The sequence below is a fragment of the Lepisosteus platostomus genome, chromosome 1, assembly GCF_059453375.1.
Source record: "Lepisosteus platostomus isolate fLepPlt1 chromosome 1, fLepPlt1.hap1, whole genome shotgun sequence".
In the NCBI taxonomy this organism is placed as follows: Eukaryota; Metazoa; Chordata; class Actinopteri; order Semionotiformes; family Lepisosteidae; genus Lepisosteus; species Lepisosteus platostomus.
This window is the reverse complement of record NC_142611.1, coordinates 366,924-382,765: the sequence shown is the minus strand read 5'-3', so window position 1 is coordinate 382,765 and position 15,842 is coordinate 366,924. Positions and strand designations below refer to the sequence as shown.

At 40.1% G+C, this 15,842-nt stretch overlaps 1 protein-coding gene and 1 long non-coding RNA gene across 2 annotated transcripts; both read left to right on the top strand.

Moving 5' to 3' along the window:
• The first annotated feature begins 103 nt into the window (after window positions 1-103).
• On the top strand, window positions 104-2,802 carry LOC148677423 (uncharacterized). The gene is made up of 2 exons (XR_015935745.1): window positions 104-1,089; window positions 2,060-2,802. It is a non-coding gene; the product is annotated as an uncharacterized LOC148677423 (long non-coding RNA).
• Window positions 2,803-7,814: 5,012 nt separating this feature from the next.
• On the top strand, window positions 7,815-9,799 carry gsx2 (GS homeobox 2). The gene is made up of 2 exons (XM_088634298.1): window positions 7,815-8,262; window positions 8,789-9,799. The coding sequence occupies exons 1-2, from the start codon at window positions 7,881-7,883 to the stop codon at window positions 9,127-9,129; spliced, it is 723 nt and encodes a 240-aa protein (XP_088490424.1). The 5' UTR covers window positions 7,815-7,880; the 3' UTR covers window positions 9,130-9,799.
• Window positions 9,800-15,842: the final 6,043 nt, after the last annotated feature.

The window sequence follows — 15,842 nt, the reverse complement described above, 5'->3', positions numbered from 1 at the left end:
GGCTCCGCTTGCAGACTGAAGCGCACACACGCTCACGGGGTGACCTGAGACCGTGGACGACGCACGCCTTGGCGTGGGGGCCGGCCAGTCCTGCACTCGGCAAGACTGCCCCCCTCTCACCTGCGGCATCCAGAGCAGGGGGTCGTGGGCAGGAGGGTGTTTCTGCGTGGGGGTGTCTGGAGTCTAAGAAAGCCGCCCACTTAAGCAATTCAGGAAGATCACAAGCACCAGAGGGAACAAGATCAGTCACCACAGTCATGCCCCTCTACAGCACACTAAGCGAGATACCTCGAGTCCCACTCAGACTGATGAAGCTTCGTGTTTACCTTTATATAGGTCGTGTTAACGTCGTTGCGAGGCTCTGATCTCTTTAAGCACTCGTCACCAATTAAATCATCCGTCTGTTCATCTTCAGTCCAATTACACACGTGGGAGTTGCAGCGCAAACATCTACATTTTTTATTGATTTTTACTGATTTAGGAATATAAAAAAATACTAAAGCAAATCATCACAAAATAAGGGAAACATGATGGTCAAATAAATTTTGTACATAAACATCAATGCAATATATATCATATATACAGGGAGGTCTATGGCTCACAAGAGCTCCCAGCAGAAACGTATGTTTCCTGCATAATCGGGTGTAAAAATCACCAAGAACAGAGGTAGCTCATTTTTATACTAATACTTATACTTTTATATTAGAATACAACACTCACGCCTGGAAACCAAAACACCAGAATTTGTTTTATATTTTATTCTCACAGTCTGCTCTGAGTTGCTCTCAGGTCTTCATGCATGTCCTGGGGCTGTGCCTCTGCGTCCCGTCACCCCGGTGCTGCTGGTGCTGCTGCAGCTGCCCTCCTGGGGGGCAGCAGTGAAGGGGCCACCGGTCCCCCCCTCTCGGACCCAGGTCCGTCTTTCCGAGGAACAGAGCTCTGGTGCTTGACCTGGAGGGCAGACGTGCCCAGAGTTGGGTCCCAAACCGCCAAGTTACTTCATTTAACAGGTGCATCTTTAGAGACCGGCGATTTAATGATGATGTACAAGAGCTGCTGGACTACTGGTGAAACAGCGGTGATGTCTCGGTGAGTGATCACGCCCTTCCTCTTTCCCCTGAACACTCGAAAATACTGCAGCCCTCAAGGGGGTGATGTCTCTGAGCTGCCGTGCAGCACAGGCATAGTAGCAGCCATACACATTGGACAGCATACTCTCATCACAACGCCCTCCGGCTCACGTGAACTGGGATACAGCAGAAAGTATTCCAGGCATGTAATAAATAGGAGAGAAGAAGGACTGTAATGTGACATGAATACATAAACCTGTTTAGCAAAACCAGAGCCCTCTGTTATGTCGTACTGCCATACACAGACAAGGAGCTCAGCTTTGATGTATTAATTAGTGATAAAAGCAAAATACTGAATTCATAAATCTGTGTGAATAAGTTTTATACCATGATCAGCTATACAACAACATTGTGCTTCAACACAATTGTTTGTCATCTGAAGAAATATAAATGATTAGGACCACTTTGTACAATAAAACAAAACCATAAACTACATTCTATATCCCAAAATTACTGTTTGTTATATGTGGAATTTGCCAGTGGTGGAAGAGATGGAATGGAATGTACTGCACCTTTGTGTTTTACAGAGGGTGAAGAGGCTCGCTAGTCTGCCTAGCTAGTATAATGCCTTCAAATCCCACAGGCATGTGATGCTTGTATACATACACACGTTTAAATGTTAAATTAACAGTTAAAATGTCTGGAAGTACCACATATACGGTCTTAAGAGAAATTTTGAAAGGGGTTTCCTTTTTGTTCAGTTTTTGATAGGTACATGTTCATAAATTAATGGATTTGTAATTAAGAACATAAGAAACATCATACAGACTTCTGGCTGTCATTTCTAACTAGATTCCATCCTGAAATTTCACTGAATGATCCTCTGGGATCAGTTCAACACCTTGGAATGGACCAGCACACAAAGAAATATTTCTTCAATGCAGAAGGTCTGTGCAACAGTTTCTTAATGACGTCCCTCTGGCACACAGGAAGGAAGAAGGCAGGTCAGAGGGGGGCTCCCAGGGAGAGGTGTGGCACCTGAGTCTGGCCTCCTGGGGAGCAGAGCCAGGGGGACAGATTCCTGCAGCCACTGCACTGACTCTGGAGCATCGGGAATAAGGAACCACAATGCAGTGTCACCGAGAGTGTTTCTGCATTATCTTCCCATTGAAATTAAGACGGATTTTCAGCACTTCGGATCAGTAAGTCAAGCAAGGAAATTGGTCTAAGGGCTGTTGTATTCTTCCCCGTTACTCACTCTCATTTACTAATAAATGTTTGCTTAGTCTTATGGAAACATATAACTGGGTATTTGGAAAGAGCTTTAATAAGTAATTTGTGCTTGGATCGCCGTAAGACAGTGACTATCCATCTTGCCTAATGAAGCAAACTTTTGGGGAGCTTTTGAGGGTCACACCATCAAGTCGATTGATACTTCTTTCTGACTTCTGCCTTTTCATAATTGAACTGCAAATTCAAAACACATTTGCACAGTGAATACCTCTTTTTAGAAACACTGGAGTCCAGCTTTTCAACTAAACCCTTCTAATCCTCTGCAGATAGATTCCCATTAGCCTTTGTTTCAGTCACTTTCCAATTCGAACAATGGGGACTATTCAGTTGCTTTGTTCATATTAAATTATTTGTCATACTTTCCTACTGAATTTGTCTGATTTTCATTCGCATGTGGAAACTGCTTTATTGTAATGCCAATAAAATTACGTTTTATTAATATCTTGGTAACAAGAATCCGTTTCACAATGGAATAATTTTAGTGTTGCTCAACATACATGTACATGAAAGTTAATGTATAATTTCAGTACTTTATTTTTGTGCAGCTGTCACAGGATAGGATATAGTTTACTATAGGATATGGTTTTATTAGATATATTTTCACCTGTTTCAGTGACATTGTTGTAAACATGAAATCATTTTCCATTTGTTTGGTTAGAAATCCTGATTTCCAACATTGTACAATTTAAGAAGCTCAGGATGCTATAGGTATAATAACTTGAACTTGAACTTTATTGCCATATGTAACAATGGAACAATGGAAATAGTACCATTAGTATAATAGTATAATATATAGTATTAGTATAGTATAATAGATACAACTCAGAAGAATTCTTAAAGACCGATGTGTCCCTGGGTAGGCATATACAGTACTTAGCTTTTTGTTGTGAAAATATAAGATTACTGCAAACTGTGTGACTCTACACTGGTATGAAATAAACATGACTGTACTGTATGTGCTTTCTCTCGTCTACAGCACTACATGAGTGGTTTAAAAAAAGATGAAAAGGCCAAGACTAACCGACCAAGTTCCCTCTGGAACTGCAGGGTCTGTAAGGGTTTATAGAGCTAAAAACTACTGCTGGTCACCTTAAGAGTGATCTGCTTCACCCCCTGATGGTGTGGCCATCCTGTAAGTAAAGCTTTAGCCTTTTAGATTCAAAGTATTTTCATATGTATTGAAATCATATCTGTTAGGAATTCCCCTTCTCCATGTTTTATTCTATTTCCATCCATCTATCCATTTTTTAACCACTTCAACCAATACAGAGTCACAGGGCCACTGGAGCCTTCCCTGGCAAGCAAGAAGCACAAGGCGGGATACACTCTGGATGGGACGCCAGTCCATTGGTGGCCAAATGACCAATATAATTTTCTCAAAGTGTTTTCTGAGCTCTGCCAGCTGGTGAATCAAGTTCCCAAAAGCCTAGAAAGGATGTACAGTACATCAGGGCCCAATCCCAATTCTCTGGAGGTGAGAGACAAAACTGTAGCAAGAACATCACTTTCCACAGTATCACAACCCGGAAGCCAAATACAGTGAAATCTTGGCCAGATTTACTATCACTTCTATGATATGGGTTTGTCAAGATAGTTTGCCTTTCCTGGCCAATTGCAGTTTGTTGGTACCTTGGACACTTGTTATTCAAATTTTAAAAAGTGGTAAAGAAAATTCAGTTAAAAAGCTTTGGATACACTTTTGTGTTTCCTTATAAGAGCATGTTAATACCATCTGAAAATAAGGATCTCTTGAAAAGGCTTCATCTCTCTCCTAATGAAGGAGAACCAGCAGCAAAAACATGAGCACATGCAGAATAAGTCCATTCAAATCATAGATTCTGGAAAGAAGTGACCAACACACTCAGCTGAAAGTTTTACAATTTAAACAACCTGAATGAAACGATCTTGAACTCTGAAGTCAAGTTCTCAAAACCTGTTATAACATTTAACATTCTGGAAAATATAGTGTATGTTGTCTTGTTTTTTATGAAAAAAATGAAATAATGTATTGATAATGTAGATTAAACAAGTTTAGTCCACTGCATAAATTGTGACACAAACTTTGTTTTCATTGATGCTATAAAGCGAATTTATTTTCTCAGAACAAGGAAAACAGAGTGGGCATTACAGCTGGTATTCTGTTTAAAGAGATAATTGTTCCTGAAATGTCACTCCTGTGGTATTATGTTGTCCCCTGGATCATTGTTCATTTCTGTTACCATTGAAGACTATTTTGAAGACCCGAGTGTTTCTTTTCAGTTTTTGGTATTCATGATCAGTTGCCTAGTAACTAATAAAAGAGAAATCACGCGACTATATTAGCCAAGATGTTCCACGGGTTGACTTACCACAATGCAACTTTGAAAAAGGCGTCCATACAGCTTAATGATGGTCTTTCAACAAGATATTAATGGATTTCTTCACGGTATCGCCAACATTGAGAATAAATAGGTATCACAACGATTGCAAAATGCTGAAATATGCCCACGGTAGGTTAGTCCGGCTACGCATCACGGTAGCTGAGGTCTTCGCGCTTGTAACACTCGAGTGTGTTGCTGTGTGCGGCTACTGCCAAGTGCTAGACGGCAATATTTATAAATGTGATCAATCAAGCAGTGTTTTTCTCATATCTAAATGTAATTTCAAGGCCTCACTGTGTTAATCTGACCGCTTTTTAGAGTTATAATTGAAATGTTACTAATGCCTAGACCAGCATCAGTAGGTGTGTACCTGCTCGTTAAAAAGACATTCTCCCTAGTATCCCACTTTAACGTGAAATACAACATCTAGATATCGGCTGATGTCTATTAAATATGTTTTAACCTTTTAAAAAACGAAAATAATATACCGGTACATATTATTAGCGCAAAACCCAACATAAATAATTTAAAAAACATTTACATGTTTTTTTTTTAACTTCACGTTTGGACTGAAGCAGAAAGAACTCGCATCGATCTTCCGGAATCCTTCTCAGTTCTGGACTTCTCAAAAGGGCGGTTTTGTAACATTCTCGTTTGTTTCACTGCTTTTAACTGAGGCGGACAAAGCAAAGGCTTGTCGCCCCGAGCAGAATAAAAGGAATCAAAGGATTTTCCCTTAAATGGACTAATTTTCTCCTTGAATTATGAAAGTAATGGCAAGGTAACAGCCTGTGCTCTCTACCCGACTGCTTAATACCTTCTAAATCCTTCCACGTGGCTCGACTAGTCGTAGCAATTAGACCTCATTATAGGCTCATAAAGGATCTCATTTGTGGGATTACTTAATAGACAATGAAATTTTATCGTGCAGAATTATGGAGAAATAGTATTGGATCTAGGACGGTGCGGCGTGGGCGCGCGCCTTACATCATTCCGCCTGGTTTAGGGCATCTTCGGTTTTGAAACCACTTTTCAGTTCCCTAATAACCCCGTGCTTCCCGTGTTATAGCACCGCGTTCACTCTATTACTCCAATTACAAATCCAGTGACAGACGAGTTTGTTTTTCTCCAATTTATCCAAGTTTAAAATCATATTCCATGGTCTTTTTAACAGTATTCGGCAACATCCTTAGAATTTTCAATTAACAATTTACGGGTGATCCACCGGTAGGTTTAATCAACTTATAGAAGCGTCCCGCAGCGTAAAAGAAGAAAGTGATAGCCAACCTGCGATTATCATTGTGCACTTTCAAAATGTATAGCTGTGATTTTGTAGCGTATATAGATGTGCAGTTTAGATTGGTCTAGGTCTGTTTCGGACTCCAGTTATTTATGTTTTTAAGATCGGTTATAGCCAGGACTTAAAGAAATAAATCGACGCAAAAAATTAAAATACTTAGCGAACACCAACACAGGGTACCGGGCAAATTAAAACACTAGACCTCCGGTTCTGTGCAGCACGCTTTTCCTGACCTCTGTTTCTGTCTTCTGCCATGAAGCTCGAGTCCACAGATGAAAGCAGAGTTAAAACCTGCAGCTGACCCGCCCGGAGATCAAGCTCGCTAATTATTGTCACAAGATGAGGGATTAGCGCATTTCTGAAATAGCTGCCTGTTTACACAGCAGAAACCCACCATAATAAACACTTTCTAATTGAATCCTAATCGCTATCAAATAGCCAAGTAACCAGCCTCCCCAGCAATTCATAAATCTTTAATTACTGGAGCTGAAATCGCTCCCGCATTGTCAAGAAGTATGATTATGCAGCTCTTGCATGCAGACAACAGAGACGTCTATATGTTTATCCCACAGTTTTAACAAACAACACATAGGCTGCTTTTTACAATCATTAGGATTCAAAAATCGATTGTGTATACTACCGGCGATCTATAACAATAATGATCATGAACAGTACTGTGTAGGTTTCATGCAAGCAAAAATGACTTTATAAGAGAAACTAATTGAGGAATATAGCCTGTAATATATATTGCTACTTACTTTCGAAAGAATTTGTTAGGCTCTTTTACAGGCGGCAGAAAAAGCAGAATCCCCCTAAAACGCAGTTACTGTATATCCCAGCCTTTCAGTGAAGACTGCGCAAAGTGCAGAAAGGCAGTAACATTCCTAACAGAATTTTGCTGGCAAAACATTAAACGGTATTTAACTATAATCATGTTTTAATAAATATCAACTGTCCATTTTTTAACTTTTTTTAAACATTTTTTAACTTTGATCACTGACCTGTTCGATAGTTTTAAGGGATTATTCCAAGTCATGTTAGTATTTCAGAATACTGAGATCAGTTTCTCATTCCGCTTGCATTACGTTTCAACTGATATATCATAGGCTTAAAAAAATAAGCTATTATTTAAAGTGACTGTTTTACATGTTCTATTTAATTCATAATATAGTGGCATTGATATTAAAATCACTTCTAAGCATTGTGCCTATCGAATACATTAAACATTAACAGTGCATACATAAACTATGATTTTAAATCACTGTGATAATGGATCATACGTTACTGTACATTAGTGGATAGTATATGTGTTTATCGAATACAGTTAGAATTGTTCAGTTATGTTATATTTTATTTTATTCTTTAAAATGAATATACTTATAGTGCCTTTAAAAATATATGGAGTAATTTTGTGTTTCTGGGTTCAGACCTCTCCTGCATTTTGTGTTGAATCCGTGGGACTGAGGATAATAAAACATGTAATATAGCCTAACAGACAGCTGTGGGGCTGAATTGGCCCCTTCTGATTTTCTGAAAGGTGAAAGCGCTTTTAACAAAGCGCACGCATTAAAAAAAAGTTTTGTTTCGTGTTTCTCTCGAGAAGCGAATCTGGAGAGCTCAGATCACTAAATGGGGAGATTTTGATTTGAAGTTCTTTGAGGAATCACGTGTCCCGGTTCACTGGCAGGACTTTGAAAAGCCCCCGGAGCAGGGCTCACACGTGGGTGACGTTAGGACCAGCCCTCTCTAGGGACCCTTTTGTTTAACCATCAAACATAAGCACCTTCCGAGATCCCGAGAGCTTCAGAGAAGAAGGAGCAGCGTCAAAGCACAAGGACCACTCAGCGCATCGCCACTATGTCGAGATCCTTCTACGTCGATTCTCTGATAATCAAAGACACTGCCGCGCGCCCCGCGCCCCTGAGCGAGCACGCGGGGCAGGAGTTCCTCATCCCCATCAGCGTGCACTCCCCCAGCGTCATGACCGTCTCGGCGCCGGTGTGTCCCTCCAGGAAGAGCGGCACCTTCTGCGTGTGCCCCCTCTGCGTCACGTCGCACATCCACTCTCCGCGCAGCGGCATCCCCGTGCTCAAGAGTCAGTTCCCAAGCGGGGAGTCCCAGTACTGTCAAAGACTGGGGCACCAGCCGAGCCCCGCGCTGGGCCACCCCGGACACGCACCTGTGTGCAGCCCGACCTACAGCGTCACCGATCCCAGGAGGTTCCACTGCCTTTCATTGGGTAAGAGCAGCCGTGCGCTCAGGGACCCGCGCTCAACAAGGGAGCCTTGAGGCTCTTTCGGACGGTTTAATCTTTTGCAAATGATTTCTTCTAGATATAGAGCGTAACTACTTAAAGATGTTTAATTTTGGCAAAAATAAATAATTAAACGAAAAAAGTACAAGTCCAGGTAAAAAATATCAAAATGTGGAAACGAGTGGCAACGCTATATTTGAGGGTCACTTTTGTAATAAAGTCCCAACTGAAACTCCACATTATTCGATGCAGAACATGGTTAATAGCAACAATATGACATTTTATACCTCCATAGACCTCCAATGAGAAGAAAAAAAGTTTGCACTTATTCGCTTTATGTAGATGTTGTATCATCTGAGGCGCAACTCAGATTTGTATTACAGAGTACTGAATATGCGTTGATATAGGGCTTTATTGTATGTTTTGAAGTCATGCACATATCGAAGCGATTAGTCTGTTTCGGTGGCCTGCGAGCAGATCGTTTAAAACACTTGTCTTCTCCCCAAAACAGGAGCGTCCGAAAGCAGCCACATCCAGAGTGGTAAGAGGATGCGCACAGCTTTCACCAGCACGCAGCTTCTGGAGCTGGAGAGGGAGTTCTCCTCAAACATGTACCTGTCGCGCCTGAGAAGAATTGAAATTGCGACCTACTTGAGCCTCTCGGAGAAGCAGGTGAAGATCTGGTTTCAGAATCGCAGAGTCAAGCACAAGAAGGAGGGCAAAGGCGCGCAGAGGAATGCGCACAGCGAGTGCAAGTGCTCAGGCGGCCACGGGCACTACTCCCGCTCGGAGGACGAGGAGTCCCTGTCCCCCGCGTCGGCATCGGAAGAGAAGGAGATATCGCCGGTTTAAAGACCTTCGCGGTGACAGCCCAGTAAGACAACACACGATTCCCCGGCGCCTGCTCTCCCCAAACATGGACATTTGAGGAAGAGAACTGTTGTTTCCAAACTCTGACGAAGGTTCTCTCCCGGGACACTCCTAATAGCTCCGGCTTTCCCAAGATTTGATTAAAGACCTGTCCCTGACTTTGTAACAGTTTTTGTATTATATTTATTTTACTTCGGGATTTTTTTCCCATGTTATTTTCTTTATGTAAAGGAAAAAACAACAACAATTGATGGGTGTATTCCGATTATTCAAAACAGGTCTACTGACGAAATGTTAGAAATGGTTTTAGGAAAACTGCTCTTCTGATTTAAGAGAAAGGTGAAGTAGAGGTAACATGTGAAAGAAGTACACCTCTTATATGGGCGGTGTGAGGTCAAGGTCGTGAGATATGCTAAATTTCGAAGTCGCTTTCTATGAGAGAGAAATAACATTGGAAAGATAAACACTCCCGATTTACATTAAAATGTTGTCACGATAATTGGACCCTGTTAAATAATGTAGGTCTTCGAACGAATCTGTAAATAGATAAGGTATATACTGTGATTGTTTTCCTTACTTTTGTATGGATAGTTTTATATGAAATGTGTATATTTATATTTATTTAAATAAAACATTGAAGCCTTGAACCACATTCCTATAAATTGAACAATATGTATATTTGCAAACAAGATAACAGATTCCTTACAGAAAAGCTATAAGCAGTAGCATATGATTTAATTTCAAGTAACATACGTCTGCGGCAATCTCAACGCACGAATTTACCCGGCCATTCAGAAGTTGTGTGTTACATTAGTGCCATATTTACTTCAGTGTTGATGCACATTTTTCTCTCATCTCCTACGGTAACGTGAAGCTAAGTTTATAATTCAAATATAAAATATATGATTTAATTTAGAATCTAACCGGAGCTCGATAAACCAATAATAAAGTTAATTCTACAATTACACGAAGGCCTCACGTGAAGATAAACAACCCCTTTCGGAAATGAAACCTAATCGACTTGAATTACTTCTCTCTAGAAGAAATCTTACAATATCGGAAACTGTCACTCGGCGTCAATGAATTCTTACTGCGCGCCGAATTAATCTGCTTTTGCTAGTGTAAATTAATTTTTCACTTGACCTCAGCATAACTTGTTTCAATGTACAGAGAATAGAAGTGAATCCGACCTCTTTCAAAGTTTAATCCCATGAATTTGTCTCTAAACGCGGCTTTCGATTTCTTAAGACATTTACTTCATTAACCTAGAACCAACTAAATGATAAAAAAACAGTTTACGAGGTTTAATGGAAAACGGAGTGCATGGCAGCAGGGAATTGAAAACTTTAACGATAAAAAGGGATTGAAGATGCAATTGAAAACAATAGGAGTAACTCTTCTGACAGATTTCTCTCCTCCTGTAAGTCTTTAAAACTCCCGATACCTCTTCTTTAGCACGTATATTGTAGCAACCTGTTTATCAAATAATTTGACATTCCTGAACAGCTCATGGTCACCACTTCAAAAAACAATTCGACTCTGCCTCTCACAGAATATAATACATGTCATGTATTACGCAGGCTATCAATGAATACCACAGTAGGTTGTTGTAGTATTTTGTTTTATTTTGGTCCAATAATTATCAAATATGAAGTACAAAACAAATAATTGCAGTGTAGATTATTTGCAGTATATTTGCGTGAATTCTGCATTTACGATAAAGTACAAAAGTACACATTTTCACCGTGTCACTGCGGACAGTTACTATCAAGTCAGAGACGCTGTCGTATTTAACGAGCAATTACACCGATAGGACTATCCAGCAGAAACAGAAGTAACAATACCATCATATAAATGACCTGTCTATTCATTAAGTGTGTTCGTTTATTTTTAAAGAGATTCTTGTTTGTTAAAAAAAGAAAGAAAATTAAGTGATTGATCAAGCCGGGCAAAAGATGCCTCCATTTCTGATAGCTGTTGCTCCGGTCTGTCCCGCGGCGCTTCGTGAACTGTATTCTGTGCTCAACGGTATGACGTCACATTTGGACAGAAAACTCGCACAAGTTGAGGAGTAACGCATGTGCTGGTTTCTATGCGCTGTGTAAACATGCAGCCGGTGTGCTTTGTCTTGATGAATGGCGTACATGGAAGATGTTACGAAGTAGGACAGTATCATTTCATTTTCTTCTCACTTGGGTATGTTTTGTATAATTAATTGAACTGTAGAGTTGTGTCTCTCTTGGGAAAAAAAATGTGAACCACAAAAACGAAATGGTTTACAGTTTACGCTTGGAAATTTGATCGCGCCTAAACCCATGTGATACCTCAATTTCAAGTCTGTGCCCTCCTCTGCCCCACTCCTCTGAGGGAGCCTCCTGCAATGTGTATTCAAAGGTTGCCAGATCCGGGAGGGGTGCTGATCAGCACTGCAGACACACGGGGAAAGAAGGAAGGGTTTCGGATTAATGACTTCGTGACAAATTCCATCTGTTTTAAAGATTTAAGTTGGCAATGCCCAGAACAGAGCGTGGGGAGCCTGCCTGGCTTCTCCTTTTGATTGTGAACGTTTCTAAAGAGGTGACAAAGATTGATAAAGACGCTTTGAAAAGCTAGAGGCGGATTCGAGCCGTTCTAATAAACTACACTGTCACTTCTAACACACAGCCTTTGGAGTGTTTTTTCACGGCCTCCTCGTTATTTCTCAAAGAGCTCAGACTTCACTCCTTTTAACTGACTAGCAGCACGATCCAGTGGAGAGCTCTACAGTAAATAAGAGGGCGCAAGATGTTTACGGAGCTGTGTAACAAGCAGTCCGTCTCTTTACACATCAGCGAAGATCACACAAGAGAGCTCCTGCCAAGCCAAATGAAAAGTGCCAGAGAGTACAAGTTTAGAAGGGTTCTTCACACTGAAGTACATTTCCAGCCATCTTCAAAAAGACGAGATTGGGGATCTCTATCAGTTATGTAATATCCGACCTTAAGAACATTTACCAAGGCATTAGCATTTTTACCATGTTTTTTTTTTACCAAGAAAGGGATACAATGACTTTGGCTCAGACTCAGATCCGAAAACCTTTGTAAACAATGCAGAGCGGTAAGGACCGTGAGTGGCTGATGAAGAATGGGCACGATCCGAAACAATTGGTCCTTTAAGTTCCAACTGACCGACCCGTAGAGCTGATTTCCCTTGAAGTGTGGAAATTCCCTGTAGTAGCGGAGACAGCGTTTGTATAAACTGATGGCCCTTTGGCACTACACTCACCGCAATATAAGAACAATCTAATGTTTTTTTTAAAGCACAGTTACCAGCCTTTAAGAACAACGTAATCTTAAATTCAGGAGTGAAGATGTCAAACATCAAATATAGGAAGAGCTCTGCTAATTATTTGTAAATATATTAGCTTCACGTCAGCTGTTTCAGAGGGTTATTTTGAATCCTGCAGTAGTTCTTCTTCCACGCCTGCCCTTTTATTTTCGCTTCTCTTGGGTTGATCCCCTGCGTTAACTTAACCCAAAAGGAGTTTAATTGCAGTTTCAGTCCTCCGTTGGATTATTATGTAGCAATTGCTTCCAGGGAAAAAAGGCTATATGGACTGGGCAAAGGCTTTGACAGGTTAGATTGTACTGCCAAAGACGAGCATTTACTTGCGGGACCCCCGACTGTTACAAGCCCAGAGGCTTTGAAGACACAGTTAAAGGGCTCCACTGTGAGCTTGAGAGAACGATTTAGTCACTGTTTCATTAGACACTGTTTGAACCCTTCAACGTGTGGTAAATTGAGGGCCAAACTGAAATGGAAGGATTACGAAGGCGGGGCATGAGGAAATTAGCTAACGGTTAATTTAACTCGTTTTTGATAGAATTTGGGATACATTCCTAATTGACTGGGGAGGCAGGTGAAGTTTCAGTCTCATGCAGGCTCTTTCAAGGAGAGAATAAATGGTTTCTTTCTCGTTCGTGCTGCTGATAATATATTATCAAGGGAAAGACACCTAATGAATATATATTGAATTCTCTATTAATCGAATTAGAATCGGCACTTGCAGGTGTAGAAGATAAAGACGGACCGTCCCATTAAAATTGATTAACAATATAGTTAAGCTTCGGTTTGGGGAACATTTGCTTCCTTCCACGAAAAAAATACGCGAATCGCAGGAACTTTAACAAAGAGCTTTGGTCCATAGTAGCAGACGTTCATCCAACTCCTAAACTGAACAAAAATCATCCACCAACGAAGGCATTTTACTTCTAGACAGTTGAGAGGTTTAGAAAATTACAAGTACATTTTAATAATCCAGTAAAAACAGAAAAAATAAATGCCAACATTGATAAAAAAATATCCAATTTATATGAATAACCACACACAATCTTAATGTCGCGGCCTTTTCTTTCTTTTCAACTGAAGCATAGCGGGGAATTCAAGACTGCCCGCTATAACCCCCATTCTTTAATTTATGTTGAACAATATCTACACTCAAACTTTAAAAACAGTGTGCGGTGAGAGGGGGATTCTGTAACAATTCAAACACTTGATATAATAACAAAAGAACAAGGACACGATACCTGAGTCTGGCAGACGAAGAGATGAATGTATGCAAATTACTCAATATTAACAGATAAAAAAATACCCCAACTCTCCAAAAGGTCCTTTATAAATTTCCATTGAAAATCAAGTAATTATGCATGACAAAGGACAATTAATAAGCCTCCCTTTCACCGGACTGCAGCTGGTAGCCCGTTGGGAAACTAGGAGGAAACTCGAGAGGGAAAGCGCAAAAAAAATGTTTTTGCGCGTGGGGACCTCCACTCCAGAGATCGCGCCGCAAGTACAATGTTAGCTTTTGCTGGGATGTAAAGGACACACTTATCACTAGCGAAGAGCTTTTAAAATCCATAAACCATTGGGAATAACCTAACCTGGGAGGGCTCGATGGGTGGTTGGTGGAAAGATGACGAAGCTGCGACTGCTGGACACGTGTCCCATCAGCACTTTCTTTAGTGACTTAATTTAGTAAGCTCCCGGTCACCACACAATATGTCTCTGCCTCCTTTGTCATTCTTTTCAGAGTGAAACCTTTTTTAAAAGTGTCAACCATTTTTAAATGCAACCCTTTGTTTCATTAGAGCGTGCCTCCTATAATGAACTTAATTTAATGGCTTCTGGCTGGATGAAATAGTATTGCGCCTTAGAGCGCGGGTGAAACTGAATGGGATATATATCATTATGGTCGTTTCACTAACCTTACTCACCACATCACAATACCCAGAGGGAAAATGCATTCAAATTGTAGCAAGGAAGTTGCTTTACGTAGTATTCTTAACAGGAACTTTGAAATTGCGAGCGAGGGAGGGGGATTTGTCCTGCTTAAAAAGTTAAAACAAATGCACGAAATAAATATTTTTTAAATCATTTAGACTGCGAACTTATTTGATTCTTTCTGCACTGTTTCGAATTGCACAGTATAGGATGGAGATGAAAGGACCTATTACAAGAACAATAAATATTTATTATTATTGGTTAATATTATTGAACTATGTAATGGTTCAATTCTATCAAGGTCATTTAGTCTTTTTATTTGTATATATTATGTAATTTAGAGAAAGCACCACACTAAAAAATAAATTGCAGAGAAAACAATTTGGTCCCTAACGGGGAAACACAATCGTTTTAAAATATAACACTAGCTATTCAGTAATGTTTTTCCTAACATAATGTACCAACAAAACATAACATCACCATTGTGTTATTTGTTGTTCTCACAACAATTCTAGTGTTGGTTTTGCACAAATACAAATTGTGTTTGCAACGCATTTTAGTGCATCCCGAAGTACGCTTTAATGATACATAGTAAAACTGCAACAGAAGATTCAGCTGTGATGCACACCCATTAGGACAAATACTGTGAATTCTGTAGCAAATGAATATACTCCATGGCAATAAATACATGGCTAACTGCATGTACAGTTGAGGAAGAAACAGAATTTCATTGCTTTTCCAGGCAGGAACATTCCCCAGATCTAAAAAAAGAATGATTCTTCTGGAAAAATGGGATATGTCTGCGCTGTATATATGGAGAGTCAATACAATAGGTCAATAGAACACTTGGATATATAGTTAAAGGTATAGAATTTAAATCAAGGGAAGTAATGTGAAAAATTATACAATGATTTACTCTGTGCTTGTTTGGATTAAATTCCGTTGTGGAATTATGCTACAGGACAGCTGTTGCTCCAGAGTTATTGCACGGGAGCAACCAGACTAATTCCTGGTCTGAATGTCATACCCAGACAGATTTTAGAGAATAAATCCTCTCATGCCCAGAGAATTAAACCTTTTCAGCTTGGAATGGAGAAGTCTATGTAGAGACTTCATTCAGGTGTTCAAAAATCCTGAAAGACAAGGACTAAGGCAACACAGATGACATGTGTAAGACCAGCAATGATATAAGGACCCAGATACATAGGTCAAAAATAGTTTTAGTAGCAACGAAATCGAAAATAGGAGGTAGTAATTTAAATTGTGTTGGGGAATTTGGACTAAAGTTTTTGGTGTTGAAGCTGACTTCTTTGGGATCTTACATAAAACATTTTAATGGGATTCTAGGATCAATAAACTACAAGCAAACAATTTAGCAAGATGGTTTTGTAAATACTGTCATGCTCGTAGAAGATAAACCCCATCCAGAGACCAAT

Excerpts from the sequence above, each read along its gene's own strand:
- gsx2 (XM_088634298.1), top strand. The coding sequence starts at position 7,881 with ATGTCGAGATCCTTCTACGTCGATTCTCTGATAATCAAAGACACTGCC. Across the intron at positions 8,263-8,788 it reads GTTCCACTGCCTTTCATTGG|GAGCGTCCGAAAGCAGCCAC; the intron begins GTAAGAGCAGCC and ends TCCCCAAAACAG.